Source organism: Anolis sagrei, chromosome 2 (genome assembly GCF_037176765.1).
Source record: "Anolis sagrei isolate rAnoSag1 chromosome 2, rAnoSag1.mat, whole genome shotgun sequence".
Lineage (NCBI taxonomy): Eukaryota > Metazoa > Chordata > Lepidosauria > Squamata > Dactyloidae > Anolis > Anolis sagrei.
In genome coordinates, this window is record NC_090022.1 from 19,861,467 (window position 1) to 19,884,887 (window position 23,421).

General features: G+C 43.6%; 1 protein-coding gene across 1 annotated transcript; it reads left to right on the forward strand.

The window, feature by feature from the left end:
* Positions 1–2,991: 2,991 nt before the first annotated feature.
* On the forward strand, positions 2,992–19,727 carry LOC132765222 (E3 ubiquitin-protein ligase TRIM7-like). The gene is made up of 7 exons (XM_067463316.1): positions 2,992–3,429; positions 4,809–4,904; positions 8,852–9,079; positions 12,797–12,819; positions 14,107–14,225; positions 16,643–16,675; positions 19,044–19,727. The coding sequence occupies exons 1-7, from the start codon at positions 3,004–3,006 to the stop codon at positions 19,559–19,561; spliced, it is 1,443 nt and encodes a 480-aa protein (XP_067319417.1). The 5' UTR covers positions 2,992–3,003; the 3' UTR covers positions 19,562–19,727.
* Positions 19,728–23,421: the final 3,694 nt, after the last annotated feature.

The window sequence follows — 23,421 nt, forward strand, 5'->3', positions numbered from 1 at the left end:
AGAGGAAGTCAGAGGGAGGAGGGAGCAAGCTTGTTTTCTTCTGCCCGGGAGACTAGGACGCAGAACAATGGCTTCAAACTACAAGAAAGGAGATTCCATTTGAACATTAGGAAGAATTTCCTGGATGTGAGAGCAGTTCAGGAGTGGAACTCTCTGCCCCGGAGTGTGGTGGAGGCTCCTTCTTTGGAGGCTTTTAAACAGAGGCTGGATAGCCATCTGTCAGGAGTGTTTTGAATGTAATTTTCCTGCTTCTTGGCAAGGGGTTGGACTGGATGGCCCATGAGGTCTCTTCCAACTCTATGATTCTAGGTAGTGGTTCTCAACCTAGGGTCCCCAGATGTTTTGGCCTTCAACTCCCAGAAATCCTAACAGCTGGTAAACTGGCTGGGGTTCTGGAAGTTGTAGGCAGAACATCTGGGGGCCCACAGTTTTTGAGAATCACTGTGTTAAGGTTTCTGTGAAACCAGCACTAAGTTTTGTGTGGGATTACTACCTTCTCTGCACCACGTGTATTAAGAGAAAAAGGACTCCCATATGTTGGTTATTATATGCAGGCTACATGATTGTGCTCATTAAGGCCAATAAGTTTGGGCCACTTCTGGTGGGGTATAATTGGGTGTCTTTTGGGATGCATGATGCTTGCCCTCCCACTCTCCGAGGAAGTTGGAGGAGCCAAGTCATCTGCGTAGAATGATTGCATGCAAAGACTATGTGAGTTCTGTTATTTTGATGCAATGCCAAAAGCTTATTTTACTGTTTCTGAACTCTGCTGAACAAGAGTGCATTTATGTTTCCTCTTTTGTGTGTTGCTACTGTATCTTTGATGAACAAGCTTCTGTATAAACCACAACAGAATCTACACTTCCATATAAAATCCAGATTACCTGCTTTAATATTCTGGACTATATGGCAGCATAGATCCAGTCTTTGAATGTTCTTATTAAGATTTACATTTATATGCAGCCATGTGCTGACCAGCAAAAATCAGGACAAATACTAGCAAGAAGGTGGCTTTATTATAAACTTTTCTTCCTTTTGGAACATCAAAGGTAATTGTCAAAGGCTTTTGTGGTCAGAATCACTGGGTCGTCATAGGATTTTCAAGTTGTATGGCCATGTTCTAGAAAAGGGGTCCTCAAACTAAGGCCCGGGAGCCGGATGCGGCCCTCCAAGGTCATTTACCCGGTCCTCACTCAGGGTCAACCCAAGTCTGTAACGACTTGAAAGCACACAACAACACAACAACAATCCTATCTCATCAGCCAAAAGCAGGCCCACACTTCCCATTGGAATACTAATAAAATTATATTTGTTAAAATTGTTCTTCATTTTAATTATTGTATTGTTTTAAGTGGTTTTTGCACTACAAATAAGTTATGTGCAGTGTGCATAGGAATTCATTCATGTTTTTTTTTTCAAATTATAATCCGGCCCTCCAGCAGTTTGAGGGAGTATGACCTGGCTCTCTGTTTAAAAAGTTTGAGGACCCCTGTTCTAGAAGCATTCTCTCCTGATGTTTTGCCTGCATCTATGGCAGGCATCCTCAGAGGTTGTGAGGTTTGTTGAAAACTAGAAAAATTGGGTTTATATATCTGTAGAAAGTTCAGGGTGGGAGAAAGAACTCTTGCCTGTTGGACCTAGGTGTGAAATTTTTTCAGGTTTTTCAACCCTTGTGATCCCACCAGTTCTTTATTGCAGGCAGATGGTATTTGTGGCACAAGTTCCAATGAATCATCTGAGCAACGGTGTTATACCTCTGCTGCTGCTATTATTATTATTATTATTATTATTATTATTATTATTCTACTGACACAAAACCACAGCATGTCACAGCAAACAAGATCTATATACTGGATTTTGAAACACAAAATCACAAGTCGAACACTTCCCAAACGTCAAGGACTGTGTGATGTATTTTTGAATGTTATTATTATTATTATTATTATTATTATTATTATTATCATCATTATTAGGTCACCCTGTGGGTTTCTTAGCCCAGCAGGAATTGGTACCTTGGTCTCAAAGTCATAGTCCAGGGCTTGAACTGCTACACCACACTGGCTCACAAATTTACATTTTACTTTTCCCTTTTGAAAACTCATTTACGGCTGTATTGTTGAAGGCTTTCATGGCCAGAGTTATTGGGTTGTTGTAGGTTTTTCGATCTCTATGGCCATGTTCTAGAAGCATTCTCTCCTGACATTTCACCTGCATCTATGGCAGGCATCTTCAGAGGTTGTGAGGTCTGTTGGAAACTAGGAAAATTGGGTTTATACATCTGTGGAAAGTCCAGGGTGGGAGAAAGGACTCTTGTCTGTTGGAGCTAGGTGAGAATGTTTCAATTGGCCACCTTGATTAGCATCTGATTTTTTTTTTGTCGTGTCAGGAGCGGCTTGAGAAACTGCAAGTCGCTTCTGGTGTGAGGGAATTGGCCGTCTACAAGGACATTGCCCAGGGGATGCCCAGATGTTTTTATGTTTTATCATCCTTGTGGGAGGCTTCTCTCATGTTCCTGCATGAGAAGCTGGAGCTGATAGAGGGAGCTCATCCGTGCTCTCCCCGGATTCGAACCTGCGACCTGTCAGTCTTCAGCCCTGCCAGCACAGGGGCTTAACCTACTGCACCACTGGGAGCTCCACCGGGAGCATTTGATGGCCTGACAGTTTTTAGGTGTGGTTTGTTACTGCCTGGGGGAATCCTTTGTTGAGAGGTGATTAGTTGTTCCTGTTTGTTTCTTGGAGTTCTCCTGTGCTTGAGTTTTGTTCTTTATTTACTGTTATAGTCTTATTCCTTTTTCTGTCATTTGCTATTTTCTTTTTCTCATACCAGGAGAGGAATTTCCTTCTGGGGAATTTTTAAATATTATAATTCTTTAGAAAACGTTTGCGAGGAGTTTTCTGCTTTTGTAACATAGTGTTGTCATCATGCGGAGTGAATCATTTCCCATAATGGAAATGCTCTTGCAGTGAAAGTGAAACTGGCCGTGTTCTTTCTGAGACAGACATGGCTGCTGCTCGGGACCCTTTGGAGGATTTCTGTGAGGAAGCCACTTGCTCTATTTGCCTGGAATATTTCAAGGATCCCGTGTCCGTAGAATGTGGGCACAACTTTTGCCGAGGTTGTGTGACCCAGTGCTGGGAAAAGTCGGGCATTACGAAGACCTCTTGTCCTCAGTGCAGGAAAGAAGTGCTGAAAAGCAACCTCAGGCCAAACTGGCCACTGGCCAACATTGTAGAAATAACCAAGAAGCTCAGCTTTCAGGGGCCTAAGAGGGCAGCAGGCAAGGGGAGAGTCTGTGGGAAGCACCAGGAGCCACTGAAGCTTTTCTGTAAAGAAGACAATGTCTCCATCTGTGTGGTGTGCGACAGATCCAAGGAGCACAGAAATCATACAGTGATTCCTATGGAGGAAGCTGCTGAAGACATCAAGGTAAAAAAATAAACACAACTAAAAACTATTATGTAAATTGATGAAAGAGCAGCATTCCTGTGGATAGTTCTTGGAAAATTCTCTGAAGGGTCACTCATATTAGAAATTCTTGTGGGTACATTGAAATGGGTACATGGGTACAAGATACAGAATGGGGGATGCCTGGCTTGAGAGCAGTACGTGTGAAAAAGATCTTGGAGTCCTCGTGGACAACAAGTTAAACATGAGCCAACAAGGTGATGTGGCAGCAAAAAAAGCCAATGTGATTTTGGCCTGCATCAATAGGAGCATAGTGTCTAGATCTAGGGAAGTCATGCTACCCCTCTATTCTGCTTTGGTTAGACCGTACTTGGAATATTGTGTCCAATTCTGGGCACCACAATTCAAGAGAGATATTGACAAGTTGGAATGTGTCCGGAGGAGGGCAACTAAAATGATCAAGGGTCTGGAGAACAAGCTCTATGAGGAGTGGCTTAAGGAGCTGGGCATGTTTAGCCTGAAGAAGAGAAGGCTGAGAGGAGATATGATAGCCATGTATAAATATGTGAGAGGAAGCCACAGGGAGGAAGGAGCAAGCTTGTTTTCTGCTTCCTTGGAGACTAGGACACGGAACAATGGCTTCAAACTACAAGAGAGGAGATTCCATCTGAACATGAGGAAGAACTTCCTGACTGTGAGAGCCGTTCAGCAGTGGAACTCTCTGCCCCGGAGCGTGGTGGAGGCTCCTTCTTTGGAAGCTTTTAAACAGAGGCTGGATGGCCATCTGTCAGGAGTGATTTGAATGCAATATCCCTGCTTCTTGGCAGGGGGTTGGACTGGATGGCCCAGGAGGTCTCTTCCAACTCAATGATTCTATGATTTGATTCTATGATTCTATGTAATAGTAAACTATAGTTTCCTTTGAGTTGCTGTGAGTTTTTCCAGAAGCAGTCTTTCCTGATGTTTCCTGGCCAATTGCAACATTCACACCTGCCTTAAACAGACAGAAATTCTTTCTCCCATCCTGAACATTCCACAGATATATAAACAGACCTCACAATCTCTGAGGATGCCTGCCATAGGTGCAGGCGAAACATCAGGAGAAAATGCTTCTGGAACATGGACACACATCCTGGATAACTCACAGCAACCCAGTGATTCTGGCCATGAAACTCCTCATACTGCAAATCAATCTGAGTTTAAAGCAAAACTGAGTGTTAAGAAAAGCTTCTAACTTGTTTTAGTGTAAATTCTGTCATGGCTCCAAAGGAATGAAGACATAGACTCCTCCATGGTATAAAAATAGATGGTAGTATAGAAACATATTTTTTTCAACTTCGCTCTTTCTCTTTCTTCCCCCCTTCGCTTCCAACCAAACCCGAATCCTTGTGGCTCTTCAGGGTTCGGTGGATATTTGTCAGGATCTTCTGCAGAAGGTGGAAGACAATATTCTGACATATAAAGCACAGACAGAAGAGGAATGTCAATATCTACTTGTAAGTATTTTATTTATTGTATCAGGAGCGAACCAATGTATTTGAGAAAATGCAAAGTTTAAAAAGTTGGCATTCTATTAAATGTCCTTTGATCAGTCGCTGGCCACTTGGAATGCCTCTGGTGTTACTATAAGAAGGTCCTCCATTGTGCATGTGGCAGGGCTCAGGTTGCAGTGTACTAAATGGTCTATGGTTTGCTCTTCTCCACACTCAAATGTTGTGGATTCCACTTTGTAGCCCCATTGCTTAAGGTTGGCTCTGCATCTCGTAGTGCCAGAGCACAGCTGTTTAGCGCCTCCCAAGTTGTCAGTCTTCTGTGTGCCCAGGAGGAAGTCTCTCATTTGTATCAGCCACTTATTGAGGTGCTGGGTTTTAGCCTGCCACTGTTGGACTCTTGCTTGCTGAGGTGTTCCTGCGAGTATCTCTGTAGATCTTAGAAAACTATTTATTGATTTAAGTCATTGGCATGCTGGGTGATATCTGAACAGGGGATGGGCCAGAGATGTCACTGCCTTGGTCCTTTCATTATTTGCTGCTACTTCCTGGTGGATGTCAGGTGGTGCAATACTGGCTAGACAGTGTAATTATTCCAGCGGTGTAGAGCGCAGACAGCCCGTGATAATGTGGCATGTCTCATTCAGAGCCACATCTACTGTTTTAGCATGGTGAGATGTGTTCCACACTGGGCATGTTTACTCAGCAGCAGAGTAGCAAAGTGCAAGGGCAGATGTCTTCACTGTATCTGGTTGTGATCCCCAGGTTGTGCCAGTCAGCTTTCGTATGATATTGTTTCTAGCACCCACCTTCTGCTTGATATTCAGGCAGTGCTTCTTGTAGGTCAGAGAACAGCCCAGCAGGGTAACTCCCAGGTATTTGGGGGTACTTGTAAGTAGAAATGTTATTAGGAAAGGAAGAAAGACTTAAACCAATACGTGGAAAGCAATATGAACTACAGGTGTATCAAGGCACACAGTCAGCTTAATTTCCCAAAACAATTCATTGTTTTGATATAAACCTTTGGATGGTGTGAAGACAAATCATGAAAAAGACCAAGGGTGCATCAACACTGGAGGTTTTATATAACAAAGGCAGTCTTTTTAATGGCTGCGTGGTGCAGTGGCCTGACCACTACAGTTCTGGAGGCCAGGGTTCATAAATACTCATTTGGCTATAGAAATCCATTGCTTGACCTTGGCAAGAAATACAGCCGCAGAAGAAGGCAAAGGCTAAAGCAATGAAGAATGCCTCACAGTGGAGATGCAAAGGGTCCTCCCCCTCAGTCTACCTCTCCAAGCATTTGAGCAGCAAACGCAGCAATAATAATCCAAACCATTTATTTGACTGACAATGGACAGACCATATATTGTTGAAGGCTTTCATGGCCAGAATCCCTGGGTTGCTGTGAGTTTTCTGGGCTGTATGACCATGTTCCAGAAAGCATTCTCTCCTGACATTTCACCTTCATCTGTGGGTAGGCATCCTCAGAGGTTGTGAGGTCTGTTGGAAACCAGGAAAATTGGGTTTATATATTTGTGGAATGTCCAGGGTGGGAGAAAAAACTCTTGTCTGTTTTTGAGGTACATGTGAATGTTTCTAGGCCACTTCGATTAACATTTAATGGCCTGGCAGTTCCAGGTGTGATGTCTTACTGCTTGGGGGAATCCTTTGTTGAGAGGTGAAACAATCAGGGACAGCTAATCACCTCAACAAAGGATTTCCCCAGGCAGCTAGGTTAGTTTAGCACCCTTTGTAACTTTTTCAAGCCATTGGCATGCTTACTCCTTAATCAAGATCTTTAACAGCTGAGTGCATTTCTGGCCATATCTTTCCATAAGTCCTTTTAGGGTTGCTATAAGTCAGAAATGACTTCAAGGAACACAATAATACAACCCCTCTGCTATGCCAGCTCCACTTGCGCTACCAAGCACAATTCAAAGTGCTGGCTTTAGCCTATAAAGACCTAAATGGTTCTGACCCAACTTACCTATCCAAACGTATTTCCCCCTATGAACCAGTTAGAGCGTTAAGATCTGCTTGGGGAGGTGCTGCTCTTGGTCCCATCTCCTTCACAAGTGTGACGAGAGACGGCCTTCTCAACGGTGGCCCCTCGACTATGGAACTCCCTCCCCAGTGGTATTAGATTGGCCCCCTCCCTCCTGGTTTTCAAGAAAAAAAGTCAAAACTTGGCTATGGAACCAGGCATTTGGGGAGTAGTGTAACAGAATTGACATAAATGTAGCAGCACGAATGCTATGTTTTAACACCTAGGGCCGGGCTTTAGCACAGCTGGTGAATCACCAACAGCAATAGGATCTTACCAATCGAAAGGTTGCCAGTTCAAAGCCTGGATCAGGGTGAGCACCCGACTATCAGCCCAGCTTACTGTCCACCTAAGCAGTTCAAAAAAAGCTTGAGAGCTGTAAGTAAAGAAATTAGGTACCACTTAAAGCAGGGGAGGTATTTTACTGGGCAATAGAAGAAAATACCAGAAATATCAGAAATGCCAGGGACCAAAAGGAAGGAAGAAGTCTGTGGTGGCTCTTTGTCATAGAGCAGTGGTTCTCAACCTGGGGTCCCCAATCTTTTTTGGCCTACAACTCCCAGAAATCCCAGCCAGTTTACTAGCTGTTACGATTTCTGGGAGTTGGAGGCCAAAAACATCTGGGGACCCCAGGTTGAGAAGCACTGTCATAGAGGATAGAGTGAGAGCAGCCCCCAGTGGCTGGAATTGAGCACAACCTCCAGGGAGCTGAAGTTGGATGCCAACACAACATACCTCTGTCTGTCTGTTTCAACAGCATTGAATGTTTGCTGTGTATGTGTTCTGTAATTTGCCCTGAGTCCCTTAGGGGAGATGGAGCAGAATATAAATAAAGTAAATAATAATAATGTTAACACTTTTAATTGTATTGTTGAAGGCCTTTTTTAATGGCCGGAATCACTGGGTTGTTGTAGGTTTTTTCGGGCTATATGGCCATCTATGTCAAGCATCTCACTACCTCTAAGGATGCTTGCCATAGATGCAGGCAAAACATCAGGAGAGAATGCCTCTAGAACATGGCCATATAGCCCGAAAAAACCTACAACAACCCTCTTTTAATTGTACTTATATGTTTTACCTGTTTTTACTGCTTAATACGTTGTATCTGTATATTTTCATTTGCAATGTGGCATTGCATATTGCCAAACCTGTAAGCCACTCTGAGTCCCCTTCGGGGTGAGATAGAGCAGGATAGAAATCTATATAAATAAAAATTTAATGTTCGTTTGTGGGATTAACATAACTCAAAAACCACTGGATGAATTGACACCAGATTTGGACACAAATCAGGCCACAAATCAGGCACCTATCAGGCCAACGAGTGGCGCAGTGGGTTAAAGCCCTGTGCCAACAGGACTGAAGACTGACAGGTCGCAGGTTCGAATCTGTGGAGAGGCGGATGAGCTCCCTCTATTAGCTCCAGTTCCTCATGCGGGGACGTGAGAGAAGCCTCCCACAAGGATGATAAAAACATCAAATCATCCGGTCATCTCCTGGGCAACGTCCTTGCAGACGGCCAATTCTCTCACAACAGGAGCGGTCGCTTCTGACACGACAAAAAAAAAGGCCAATGAGTGACCATCACTCGAAGAAAACACTGAAAAACACAGCAGAAAAGACTTCAATAGCCAAAAGATAAAAAATACATTACAATGCATTTGCAAAACCACATATATACATATATACACAAATATATACACACACACACATATATATATGTACACACACAAAACACATATACACAGACTGGGCCACAGCAATACGTGGCAGGGGACGGCTAGTATGGTAAATAAATATATAATAGCAAGAAGAGTTATTAAAGCAGCAGCAATCTTTTTTTTCTCACTCAGGCAACCCTACCATAACCTGAGTCTCATTTCCTTCCTTTTCCATATGTTTACTGCAGAAAGAGGTAGAAGAAGTGGGAAAAACCTTAGGAGAAATCACAGAAATTCGCCAGTATCTAGAAAAATGGGAGAAATATCTCCAGGCCGAGATGGAAGAGCTGAAGAATCAGATTTCAAGGAAAAGAGATGAAAACTTGGCCATAGTTGACCAGAAATTCTTCTCTTTGAAAAATCTTATCCAGGAGATGAAGGAGGAACACCAGCGGCCACCAGATGAATTTCTGCAGGTAAGATTGGTTCCTACCAACAAAACTCTTTGCCTATGAAAATCTGGATACAAAACCTTTTGTAACAGTCATAGTGTAGTGCAGCCAGGGCTCAAAGATCAAACTGCACAACACATAGATCTAATTATTTACATATAAGTCTAAGCTTCTCATTTTTTGCCTTCTCTGAGGGCTGTCATTACACAAATTACACACAAAGGTATTTCTCCATGCCTTCAAAAACAGCCTCAGCTGAGGATAGTGTGTCCCCTCTGAATGAATGCCTGGAGGAGCTAATGGACTGGATGAGAAAGAACAAAGTAATACTGAATCCAGACAAAACAGAGGTACTAGCTATCAAGGGTCCTAATCCAAGAATTCAGGTGTGTCAACCAGTCCTGAATGGGGTTACACTCCCCCTGAAAAACTCTGATCACAGCTTGGGAGGTTTCTAGATCCGTCTCTCCAAATGTCATCCCACACAGATGCGACAGCCAGGAGGGCTTACTATCTGCTTTGGTTGATAGGAAAGCTGTGCATGTGCAGGCACGGCAGTGCCAGGAGATTTAAATTTCTTTTTCTTACACTGCTAGTTTGTATGAATTTATTTAAGCCATGCATTTTGCAATCAGGTAGGTGGCTTCCCCAGGTTGCAGTCATAGGTCCAGCAACGTGGCAATCATCGTTAGAGCCTTTAGAGCCGTTAGAGCCTTTCCCCAGGGTTTTGGAGGCAAAGGAGGACTTTTGTTCAGTCTCACTGTTTGAAGCCTAACAGCAGGACGTGTGGGATTCTCTTTCCCACCTGCACAAAAGCTTCACTTCTCACAGCTCTGCTGGGGGAAGTAAAGAGATAGTCCCACAGCTTTGCTGGGGGAATACAGTCAAGCCTTTGCTGAGGCAACAGGACAGTTCCTACAGCCTTTGTGGAGTAAACTAAAGGACACCTTTCAGCTTGGCAGATCTACAGCAACCATTGTCTAGTAAGGGACCACTCGGGCTATCCATAAAGCAGCTTGGAGCCAGGAGTAGGGGCCTCATGCCAGCAAGGTAAAGAAAGATTGCCCAGGGAGGGGTCAGAACATTTCCCTAAGGAAGAAAGGAACAGTTTACCGCCAGTTGCCTGCCCCTTGATGGCAGATTGAGGAAGCTATCGGTTTTCCAAGGTTATAAAGTGTTTAAGTCATTTGTTTGAAGATTTAAGCCCACATAAAGAACTTTGTTGAACTTATTTTGAGCCTCAATAGAACTTTGTGTTGGGAAATCTAAGGGGCCCTTCAGCTGAGGCACCCCGGCGTCCTGTTGGGCATACAGAAGGCACGTCCTGTAAACAGACATTATTTCAGGCCCAGTGTGCGACAGCACAGTGCTCCTGCCTAGATTTGGAGGACCTAAAGATGGTAATGCACTCACTGGTAGTTTCAAGGTTGTGCTTCTGCAATGAGTATTACATTGGGCAACCGCTTTACCAAGTTTGGAAACTCCAATTAGTTCAAAATTCAGCAGCCAGATTGGTTTCAGGAACACCCAGGAGTGAGCACATTACATCTATCCTAAAGTCACACTACTGGCTGCCAATTCGTTTCCAGGCAAAGTACAAAGTGTTGGTGTTGACCTTGAAAACCCTACATGGTTTGGGCCCAGGTTGCCTACAGGATTGCCTTCTCATGTACAATCCACACTGCACACAGAGGTCTTCTGGGGGGCATTTACTTCAACAAGCAAGAACCTAATTGGTGTCTGTCACCCAAGGACTATTTCATTTGCTATTCCTAGACTCTCGAACAACCTGCCAGAAGAGCTCTGACGGCTAAATGAGCTGTTGAATCATAGAATCATTGAGTTGGATGAGACCTCATGGGTCATCCAGTCCAACCCCCTGCCAAGAAGCAGGAAATTGCATTCAAAGCATCCCCAACAGATGGCCATCCAGCCTCTGCTTAAAAGCCTCCAAAGAAGGAGCTTCCATCATCCTTGTCTCCAGGGCAGCAGAAAACAAGCTTGCTCCCTCCTCCCTATGACTTCCTCTCACGTATTTATACATGGCCATCATCATGTCTCCTCTCAGCCTTCTCTTCTTCAAGCTAAACATGCCCAGCTCTTAAAGCCACTCCTCATAGGGCTTGTTCTCCAGACCATTGATCATTTTAGTTGCCCTCCTCTGCACACATTCCAGCTTGTCAATGTCTCCCTTCAATTGTGGTGCCCAGAACTAGACACAGTATTCCAGGTGTGGTCTGACCAAAGCAAAATAGAGGGGAAGCCTGACATCCCTGGATCAAGACACTATACTCCCATTCATGCAGGCCAAAATCCCATTGTTTTTTCCCCCACTGCATCACATGGCTCATGTTCACCTTCCTGACCACAAGGACTCCCAAGATCAATTTCACAAGTACTACTCTCGAGCCATGCGTCCCCCATTCTGTATCTTTGCATTTTATTTTTTCTGCCTAATAAATTTAAGAGACCTCTAAATGTAGGGATTTGTAAAAAGTTATACGTTGGCAGCTGATTGGCTGAGCATGCCAGGGACCAGAGTTCCGATTGGCTGTTGTTTCTGGCTTGTTGCTGAGACAAACGGTTTTAACTGCTACTTTCGCCCTCGAGAGTGAAAAGAGTGTTGACTGGAAACAGCCAGGAAGGAAATGGCTGCCAACTCTCTGAAGCTGGATCATGAAGCTGGATCATGCATGAAGCATATTTTAAAGACTGTTTAAAAGGACTGTTTATTTCATCTGTTCTCTATAAGAGTTCAGAGAGACCGTTGTATATATTGTTGCTCTGTTTGACCTTTTGAACTGAAGTAAAGTTACTGTTACTCATTACACAAATCTAAGTGACACATTACTATACTGCAGGGTATATTTTGGTTTGGAAACAGTGGTAAAGCTTCTGCTTATTACAAACTTCAACACTAAAGACCTATTTCTTTCAGCAAGCTTATCCAGTCAGTTTTAACAATGACTTTTAAATCACATTCTATGTTTCTTGTATTTTAACTTTGTTGCATGTACTTCAATATGTATGTTTTAGTACATGCCTTTATGGTTGCATTTTAACTATGTTTTGATATTCTGCTAATTATTTAAAAGGGATTTCTTGTATGGTATGGAGTGGGTTGCTCATTGGAGGGAAGAATAGTAGAGGCCAAGATGAAGTGCTTTGGCCACATCATGAGAAGAAAGGAAAGCTTAGAGAAGACAATGATGCTGGGGGAAATGGAAGGAAAAAGGAAGAGGGGCTGACCAAGGGCAAGATGGATGGATGGCATCCTTGAAGTGACTGGATTGACCATGAAAGAGCCTGGGGGTGGTGATGGTTGACAGGGAGCTCTGGCGTGGGCTGGTCCATGAAGTCACAAAGAGTCGGAAACGACTGATCGAATGAACAAAAAGTGGGTTGAACTGGATGGCCCTTGTGGCCTCTTTCAACTATCATGATTCTCTTGTAAGGAAGGAGACTGAGGAGGAATTATCAAAAAGGAATTCATACTTGAGAGTGTAATGTGGAGGCAAGGAATGGAGACATTAGTCAAGCCAAAGGAAGAAAACACCAGGGAGCTCTCACTGCCCCTTTCTTTTCTGTTGGCCTTTAGAGCATGTAATCCTTTGCAGAGTGTGGTTGCAATACTCCCTGTTTTGCCGTGATGCTAGTATAATGCCAGATTTTTAACTTAATTCACTTCTGACACAATAAATAAATAGTGACATCCTCTTCTGTTTCTCTCCTCTCTTCTAGGATGTGAGGGATGCTATGCACTGGTAAGTTGATCCCAGTCATTTTGCTGTAAAATAATTTTCATTCAAAGAAAAAAAGAAAGGAAGGCAAACAAAAGCATGTTTACACATATTACAATGTTGGTATTTTTTAAAAGGTCTACTTAACACAAACAAGGGCATATGTCTACTCTACACAATAAGAAGAAAACTAATTAATGGAAAGACTAATATACCTCTCTCTGCTGTTCTGTAATCACCCATCTACTTTTAATAGCATTCTACTATTTCCTAAAACCTGTAATAAACAAATGCCCCCTAATTATTATAAAGAATACATTAGTAAGTTCCAAGTAAGTTCCAAGCTTGCTTGTAGGGGCCCCCAGTGGTGCAGAGGGTTAAACCGCTGAGCTGCTGAACTTGGTGACTGAAAGGTCTGCAGTTCAAATCCAGGGAGCGGGGTGAGCTCCCGCTGTTAGCTCCAGCTTCATCCAACCTAGCAATTCAAAAACATGCAAAGGTGAGTAGATCAATAGGTATGGCTCTGATGGGAAGGTAACGATGCTCCATGCAGTCATGCCGGCCACATGACCTTGGAGGCATCTCCAGACAACGCCGGCTCTTTGGCTTAAAAATGGAGATGAGCACCACCCTTGAATCCTTGAGTTGGAAGAGACCTTATGGGCCATCCAGTCCTACTCCCTGCCAAGAAGCAGGACAATCATGTTCAAAGCACCGCCAACAGATGGCCATCCAGCCTCTGTTTAAAAGCCTCCATAGAAGGAGCCTCCACCAACTCCAGGGCAGAGAGTTCCACTGCTGAACAGCACTCACAGTCAGGAAGTTCTTCCTAATGTTCAGGTGGAATCTCCTTTCCTGTAGTTTGAAGCCATTGCTCCGCATCCTAGTCTCTAGGGCATGTGTTCCTCCTGCTTTTCTCTTGTCCTTTGTATGTTAGTCTTGTTTCCCAACCTCTTCCCCAATACAATCATTTTTTCCCATTATCTTCCCTAATACAATCCTGGTTAGTTGGAAGGCGTATCTGGGTATGGGATTACAGCTTGTGTTAGATGGGGTCGCACTCCCTCTGAAGGCACAGGTTCGTAGTCTGGGGATGCTCCTGGATTCATCGTTGACCCTGTGGCCAGGAGCGCCTTTGCACAATCAAAACTTGTGTGCCAGCTGTGCCCGTACTTGAGACCTTGATGTTCTCCTCAATGTCTGCTGCTGAAACTTTTGGAGTTTTCTTTAACCATTATTTTCCCTTCTTTTGCTCCACTCCAAGATTCTGGATTAGATCAGTGGTGGCTTTACCTTGGTTTTCCCTTCTAGGTCTGAGAAGGAGAAAAAATGTGAGGAGCCAGTGGCTTTCTCTCCAGAGCTGAAATGGAAGACCTGGGAGTTTTGTGATCTACACTATTTTCTACTTACTGTCACCATGCGGTTCCAAGGTAAAGAAGTGTGTCTGCAAGATCTCCTTAAAGGCCCATAGTGGAACACAGGAAAGCTCTGGTTTGTGTACTTCTCTCCTCACAGCCTGAATCAGAAGTAGTGGGCCTATTTTTCCATGGCCAGACACCATTGCCTTTCTTCCCACCCAAAGGGCCCAGGTAGAGTTTTGATCTGTGACACAATTGTGAGGTAAGGTCAGGCAGGTAATATAACAACAGTAGTAAAGACACATAAAAACACATATCACATATTTTGTTTACCTACTTTTATAAGAATAGCTCCTTTAATGAAATTGAACTTTCAGCATCAGAGGCAGAAAATGGAAATAATGAGGATAGGTCTCTAAGCCATGGAGGAAAAGAAGAAGAAAAATTCAATATGTTACAGCAATCTGTTAACCCAAAATTAACAATATATACACATGTAAAATGAAACAGGCAGGCAGGTGAAGTATGCCTTTCATGAGCAAATGAGAATATTTTGTGCAGGGATTACATTTTTCTTTCACCAGTATTTATAATTCTCTCTTTGGTGGCCAAAATGATAGATCCATGCTGTTTAACTCACTGAGATTAGCTGGTGAGGGAGCTGTCTCTGCTTTCTGCTTTTTCTCTCTCTCTGTTTTTCTGCTCAGGAATCAACAGGAATTGTGGATGCAGCTGCTATTTTTCCTGCCTGTTGTAGACAGCCACTGTAGGATCATGTAGACTGTAATCTGTAACTTCCGAGCTAGACCAGTCTCGTGCCATTGAGATTGCTGTGTGCCTTCAAGGTGTTTCTGACCTATGGAAACCCTAAGATGACACTATCACAATGGTTTCCTCTAAGCCTTCTCTTCTCCAGGCTAAACATATCCAGCTGCTTAGATTGCTCCTCAGAGGGATTCATAGTTTCCAAGCCTTTGATCCTTTTGGTTGCCCTTCTCTGGACACATCCCAGCTTCTCCATTTGCTTCTTGGATTTGGTGCCCAGAGTTGGACTCCAAGTGAGGTCTGACCAACTTACGAGGCTTGAATGAAAAGTAATGCCTCCACCTTCGTTACTTGGGTTTGGATGGGAATATTTTAATAAATCAAACACAGAAATAATCCTTAGAATGTGCTCTTTAACTACCACAGAGCCCCCAGTGGCTCAATGGGTTAAACCCCTGTGCTGGCAGGACTGAAGACTGACAGATCGCAGGTTCGAATCCGGGGAGAGGCGGATGAGCTCCCTCTATCAGTTCCAGCTCCTCATGCGGGGACATGAGAGAAACCTCCCACAAGGATGATAAAACATCAAATCATCCGGGCGTCCCCTGGGCAACGTCCTTGCAGACGGCCAATTCTCTCACAACAGAAGCTACGCTCCTGACACGACAAAAAAAAAAAAACCAAAAAAAAAAAACCTACCACTATTCCATATAATCACCAGACAATTGGATACATTTCTGCCAAGTTTTCTGAAATTGTCATGGAAAAAGTCGACACTCTGTTTCCGCAACCAGCACCTCACAGTTCTCTCATGCTGGGTACCCATCGTACACAGATCTTCCGATGGCCAAGCAAAGTAATAACGTTCTTGTGAAATGCTGATTATGCTTTAAATTTCTCTCTGAGTGATATGACAATCATCCTGAATCAATCTGTTAACATTTTGCTTGTGAAACTCGGTAGTTGCTGTCACAGGACGTCCAACTCTTTCTCTGTCACGCAAATCAGATTTTCCCACCGCAACATCTTTAAACTTACTCGCCCAATGACGCACAGAACTCACATCAACACAATCACCATAATCAGCTTGCATTCTCTGATGAATCTCTATTGGGGTGACACCTTCTGCTGTCAAGAATTCAATGACTGCATGTTGCTTAAGTCGCGTTGACTGACCGTCTGTGCTGGATTCCATACTTTGCACTTTAACAACACAACCATTCAATGCTAAGGCTTTCCACTAAAATGGAACTGTAGAGGAGAGTTTACTGAACAAGCCAGTACCTGCCGCATACCAGTACTACCATCTGTTGAGGAGTTACGAAGGTGGAGGCATTACTTTTCATTCAACCCTCATAGAACAGAATGGGACTATGACTTTCCTTGATTTGCAGGGAGGGAAGGCTTGCTTTGAGGGGGAGGAAAAGCTATGGATTGTGTGTGTGTGTGTGTGTGTGTGTGTGTATGTGAACAGATCATGATGGGAGCAAGACTGAGGTGAGTATTGGTCCATTCATTCACTCTGCAACCTGGCCCACTCTGCAACCTGCGATCTTTTTAAGTTGGAGGTACCCCCCAAAAGAACCCAATTCAGAAGAAAAGGGGAGAGCCAACCGAACATATTCTGACACTTGAAAAGGCAAACCAAGTGTGCTAGCATGAAATGAAAAAATGCAGAAGCCTAGTCTTATATATATTTGTTTTTCTTTGCTTTGCTTTCCCAGATGCCTTGTTCCCTGGACTAGAGATTCAGAAAGGTAAATTTCCAGTGATGGATAAAACTCACAGGCGGGATATTGATGCTTGAATGTGGTATCAACAATAACACTTACTTACTCAATAATAATAATAATAATAATAATAATAATAATAATACTTTTATTTATATTCCACCCTTCTCCCCTAGGGGACTCAGAGCAGAATACAGCATGTTACATAGATAGACAAACATTCCATGCCTTTACAATTATATACAATGAGACACAGAAACACAAAGGCACAGGCTTCTTTCCTCCATTTTCAAGCTGAGGAGCCTGCATTGTTATCTCCTGATTGTGTGGCTAGCAAGATTGCTTGGAGCGTCTCTTTGCCTTTTCCCACCAAAGTGGTACCTATTAGGCCTGGGTAACAACGGAAAAATTTGTTTCTAATATCGTTTCGTTTTTAGGGTGCCTCAGCGTTTTGTATTTAAAAATATATCCGAAATTTTCCATAAAAAAAAGTTTGGTATTTACGAAATTTCGTTAATATTTACAAAACGTTTTGTAAAGATGGCGCCCGCGGTTGCACATGCGCAAAGCATCAATGAAATTTTTTTCCAATATTTTTTCAATATTTTTTAAATTTAATTATTAATTTTTTTTTAATAATAAAAAAAATATTTGGCAGAAAATGCTTGCCAAAAAGAGCCACAGGGCAAACAGACTGAGCCTCCTCGCTGCTCCCAGCTCCGTCCCACCCTCCTGAGTCCTGCGGGCTCGCTCTCTCTCTCTCTCTCCACCAAGAGGAGGGAAAGGAGAAGAAAGAAAAGAGGAAGGGAAAGGAGAGAAGGCAGGCACTCACTCTGGCGGGCCCTCAAGCGCTGCCGCCGAGTCGGGCCTGGCTCCTCCGAAGCACACCCACCGCAAAGGTGAGGAAGGAGGGACGGGGCCGCCTTCCCGCTGAGGGTCGCTCGCCCTCTCGCTCGCTTGCTCAGCCGGCGCCTTCCCCGCCCTCTCCTCCTCCTCCTCTTTCAGGCTCTGTCTGGCTAAGGAGAGGAGAGAGAGGAGAGCTCCCAGCAAGCATCTTACGTATTTCCGAAATGGACGGAAATACAAAAATATTTGGCGCATGCTGTTTCGATTTTGAAAATACACTTCCGGGTTTGGAAAAAAGTTTGATATCATTTCGTATATGGGAAATTAACGGGAAAAAACGATATACAAAATTAACGAACGAAACCGCCCAGCCCTAGTACCTATTTATCTACTCACACATTACATGTTTTCAAACTGCTAGGTTGGCAGGAACTGGAGCTGGCAAACAGGAGCTCATTCCGTCTTGCAGATTGAGCTGCTGACCTTTAGGTCAGCAGTTCAGGCAACCTTCAGGTCAGCAGTTCAACAGCACAAGGGTTTAACCATTGGTGCTCCAACAAATTGTAGATGCAACTGAGAGTCATGTTCGTCTTTCAACCCATATGATAAGTTCTTTTCATAATGCATCATCATCCCCAAACTGTTCTGAGGTTGCCAGGTTGAACAGGCCCATCCTCTGTTTGGATATCGGCCAGCACGCCAATGACTTAAATCAAGAAATAGTTTTCTAAGAACTACAGAGACACTTGCTGGAACACCTCAGCAAGCAAGAGTCCAAAAGTGGCAGGCTCAAACCCAGAACCTCAATCAATGGCTGATACCAAATGAGAGACTCCCCCCTGGGCACACAAAAGACTGGGCGACTTGGAAGGTGCTGAACAGACTGTGCTCTGGCATCACGAGATGCAGAGCCAACCTTAAGAAATGGGGCTACAAAGTGGAGTCCACGACATGTGAGTGCGGAGAAGAGCAAACCACAGACTACCTACTACAATGCAACTTGAGCCCTGCCACATGCACAGTGGAGGACCTTCTTATAGCAACACCAGAGGCACTCCCAGTGGCCAGCTACTGGTCAAAGGACATTTAACAGAATGCCAAGTTTGCAAACTTTTTTGTTTTGTTTTGTTTTGTTTTTAAATACAACTATTTGGTTTGCTCCTGATATGATAAATAAAATAAATGATTGTTGCGCAGAAGAGGGAGTTTCTTGTCTCACAACCAGACACCTTTTCACTCCAGCAGCTCTATTTTGCAGGTAAGATAATACTCAAAATACGAACTCTAAAATAAGGCCAACTTCTCTTTCTGAGCAAAGAGCAGTTATATCCTGTTTCCTAGACAGAGCCCACACAAGTAGCGCTTGAATCTTCTTATGTTGGAGATAATGATTTCACAGCAAGTAGTCTTTATAAGGATAATGTTTTGTTGTGAATGGAGCAATGTTGCGTTTAAGAGATGTGTGTTTTGTGTTATATTCCCTGTACCAGTTATTCTCTCTCCTGCTTCTCTTTGCTTTCCTTCATCTCTCTGTCTTTGTCTCCAACAGCAAATGTCACTCTGGATCCAGACACAGCGGGTCGCTGGCTTTTCCTGTCTGAGGATTGCAAAAAAGTGAGATGCGAAGCCACGTATCAAGACGTGCTTGACAGTCCTGTGAGATTCAGTGACCCAGTTTATGTGTTGGGACAGGAGAGGTTCACAAGTGGCAGGCATTTCTGGGAAGTTGCTTTGGAAGGGGAGGGAGACTGGTTTGTGGGGGTGACCAAGGAGTCTGTCAGGAGAAAAGGCCCGGTTAACATTGGTCCTGAGGAAGGGATCTGGGCCGTGGGCAAGTGGAAAGGCAGCTATTATGTTCCCAGTCTCCCTTCTAGCTCTGATTTCCTGCTGAGTGAAAAGACCAAGAGGATCCGAGTCTGCCTGAACTGTGCTGCAAACCGGGTGGCCTTTTACGACGCTGATACGGGAGACCAGATCTGCCTACTTTCAGATGTCCCGTTCTCCGGAGAGACTGTTCTCCCGTTCTTTTGTGTGTATAAAAAATGCCAACTCAAAATCTCATCTTAAAACAGCCAAGCCCATCACACAGGCCTCGTTCTTTAAACTTGGATGATAAAAGTATAATGGTTAACGTATTACTGAAAAATGTTCTTAAAATGTTCAAAATTGCTTCTGAACTTGTTTTCAGTGCTTTTAAGATCATTTTATGAACAGTGTTATTTGCCCTGAAAATGTAGAAACATAATAATAATAAACATAAATAATAAAAATCTTAAGGTCTTTTCCCTTTTATTCTTACTTCAATATCCGCCCTCTACATTTAAAAAGTCTTTATTTTTGTCAGAATTCTCTGTTTACTTACTTAGGCAATCCCTTGTAGCCCAAGGATGATGGTCCTCCAAGTGTAGTGTCTTGGCGGTGGGGCTGTAGGTGGCTGTGGAGCCCTATTCTTGATCCCCATGTTCTCCTGCAGGTGGAAGGCGGTCCCAGTCAGGGTTGGCTTGAGGCGTCTTCCTCTTGGCACGTTTCTCCCATTTTCTCCATTCATGCCTCTGAATTCTGCAGCACTGCTGGTCACAGCTGACCTCCAGTTAGCATGCTTGAGGGCCAGGGCTTCCCAGTTCTCAGTGTCTAAGGTTGGCTTTGAGCCCATCTTTAAATCTCTTTTCCTATCCACCAACATTACGTTTCCTGTTCTTGAGTTGGGAGTATAGTAACTACTTTGGGAGATGGTGATCAGGCATTCGGACAACGTGGCCAGTTGATGGCATAGATGCATCGCTTCAATTCTGGTGGTTTTTGCTTCTTCCAGCACACTGGCATTTGTCTGCCTGTCTTCCCAAGAGATTTGCCGGATTTTTTTGATGGAATCATTCCAGGAGTTGAGTGTGACATCTTTAGACAGTCTACGTTTTGCAGGTGTATAGCAGGGTTGGGAGGACAATGGCTTTATAAACAAGCACCTTGGTCTCCCTATGGATGTCCTGGTCCTCAAACACTCCCTGCTTCATTCAGAAGAATGCTGCACTTGCAGAGCTCAGGCAGTGTTGTATTTCAGTGTCAGTATTGACTTTTGTGGAGAGGTGGCTGCCAAGGAAATGGTCAACATTTTCTAATGTTCCACCATTAAGCTGTATTTCTGACACTGGAGAGGGATTGGCTGGTGACTGCTGGAAGAGCATTTTGGCTTTCTTGATCTTCAATGAGAGGTCAAACTTCTGTTTGTCTATCAAACCTTTCTTGGTATTTTTCTCCTGTTACATTAGTGTCTGTTTAGGTTTAATGCATCCCTCCCATCTAAATGCCTTCTTATACATTCTACATAGGCTTTGTCAAATGGTTTGAACAAAGCTTGAAGGCTTAAACAGAACCCAGGTCTACATATGCTCAAAAGTTCCATTCTCTGGAGAGACTCTCCTACTATGTTTCCTTGTAGACTTTTTTCTGCTTTTCCTTAATCTGAAGATCACTTTGTATCCACTTCTCTAATTTAGCCACATTTGTGTGCACAGTTTGTAAAACTTGAAATACCAATTAAATTGTCCACTTTTTGTACTGGTATGCCCTTTTGTGGCAAGGCCATCTACTCTGATCCTATTTTCCAGGCTGCCCTCATGTGACAATACAGCTGTGTTGTCTCTGCTCATTAAAGTGCTCAGTTTTTCTCTGGGTCCATGAAAATGCATGCCTTTTGTATCAGGTTGCCCTCTTGTGGCAGGGAATCAAAATGCAGAGGGAAACATCAAGGCATTCTAATCTAACTCTATGAACCAGGGCACCCTCTTGTGGCAGTACTGGGAGCACTGCAGTACCTTAGCTCTGTGACCAAATTCTTGTTCTAGAAATGGAAATTTAGGGCCCTTCCACACAATCCTATATCCCACAATATCAAGGCAGAAAATCCCACATTATCTGAATGTAGACTCAGATAACCCAGTTCAAAGCAGATATTCTGGGATTTTCTGCCTTGATATTCTGAGATAGAGGGCTATGTGGAAGGGCCCTTAGAGAATGAGAAAAGTAAAATTGTTATTTGAGGATTTGTGTTTTGGCCCTGGTTTAAATAAGAGTTAGTGTTCCTAAGTTACAGTTAGTTTACTGGTTAGAATTAGTTTCCTTCTCTAGGCAACTGAAACATATGTATATATATGTGTGTGTGTATGTGTGTGTTTGTGTATATGTCAAGTCCCCAGGGGTGCAGCGGGTTTAACCTCTGAGCTGCTGAACTTTAACAAAAGGTGGCAGGTTTGAGTCTGGGGAGTGGCGTGAGCTCCTGCTGTTAGCCCCACCTTCTGCCAACCTAGAAGTTCGAAAACATGCAAATGTGAGTAGATCAATAGGTACCGCTTTGGCAGGAAGGTAACAGTGCTCCATGCAGTCATGCTGGCCACATGGCCTTGGAGGTGTCTACAGACAACACCAGCTCTTCGGCTTAAAAATGGAGATGTGTATCACCCCCCAGAATCAGACACAACTGGACTTTAAAAAATCCCTTTGCCATTTTATATTTATATTTATATATCAAATGTCAAATAATTTATGTTAGGAATTAATGGAGTGTGTGTGTGTATACACACACACACACACATCTGCCATGTGTGGATATACACTTATACCATTATATACCATATAAAATAAAATAGTAAAGAGTAGAGACATCACACTGGCAACAAAGATCCGCCTTGTCAAAGCCATGGTATTCCCTGTAGTCACCTACGGATGTGAGAGCTGGACCTTAGGGAAGGCTGAACGAAGGAAGATCGATGCTTTTGAGCTGTGGTGTTGGAGGAAAGTGCTGAGAGTGCCTTGGACTGCGAGAAGATCCAACCAGTCCATCCTCCAGGAAATAAAGCCTGACTGCTCATTGGAGGGAAGGATACTAGAGACAAAGTTGAAGTACTTTGGCCACATCATGAGGAGACAGGAAAGCCTGGAGAAGACAATTATGCTGGGGAAAGTGGAAGGAAAAAGGAAGAGGGGCCGACCAAGGGCAAGATGGATGGATGGCATCCTTGAAGTGACTGGACTGACCTTGAAGGAGCTGGGGGTGGTGACGGCCGACAGGTAGCTCTGGCGTGGGCTGGTCCATGAGGTCACGAAGAGTCGGAGATGACTGAACGAATGAACAACAATAACATACCATATTATTTGAGAACACGGAAATGCTGGAACACTTTAACATCCACCATGTCAGACTACACAGAGAAGCCATTAAAATCCAGAAGCACATGGACAATTTCAACAGAAAGGAGAAACTATGAAAAATGATCAAAATCTGGCTACCAGTCTTAAAAAACACCAGAATCAAATCAACAAATCAACAAAGAACTCTTGTCTATTAGAGGTGAGTGTGAATGTAGTAATTAATCACCTTGATTAGCATTGAAAAGCATTGCAGCTTCAAAGCCTGGGCTGATTCCTGCCTGGGGGAATCCTTTGTTGGGAGGTGTTAGCTGGCCCTGATTGTTTCATGACAGAGAAGCCACTGAAATCCACAAGCATGTGGACAATTTCAACAGAAAGGAGGAAACCATGAATATGAACAAAATCTGGCTACTAGTATTTTTAAAAACTCTAAAATCATAACATTAAATAAAGAGCAGCACTCAGAAAATAGAGGAATTTCAGACATGAAACAATCAGAGTCAGCTAATCCCCTTACAACAAAGGATCCCCCCAGGAAGAAACACTCAGACTTTGAAGCTGCAAGGCCATTCAATGCTAATCAAGCTGGCCAATTGCACCATTCACACTTGCTTCAAACAGACAAAAGTTCTCTCTCCCACCCTGGACAACATTCCACAGAAATATAAACCTCACTTGCCTAGTTTCCAACAGACCTCACAACCTTTGAGAATGCCTGCCATAGATGTGGGCAAAACGTCAGGAGAGAATGCTTTTGGAACATGGCTATACAACCCGGAAAA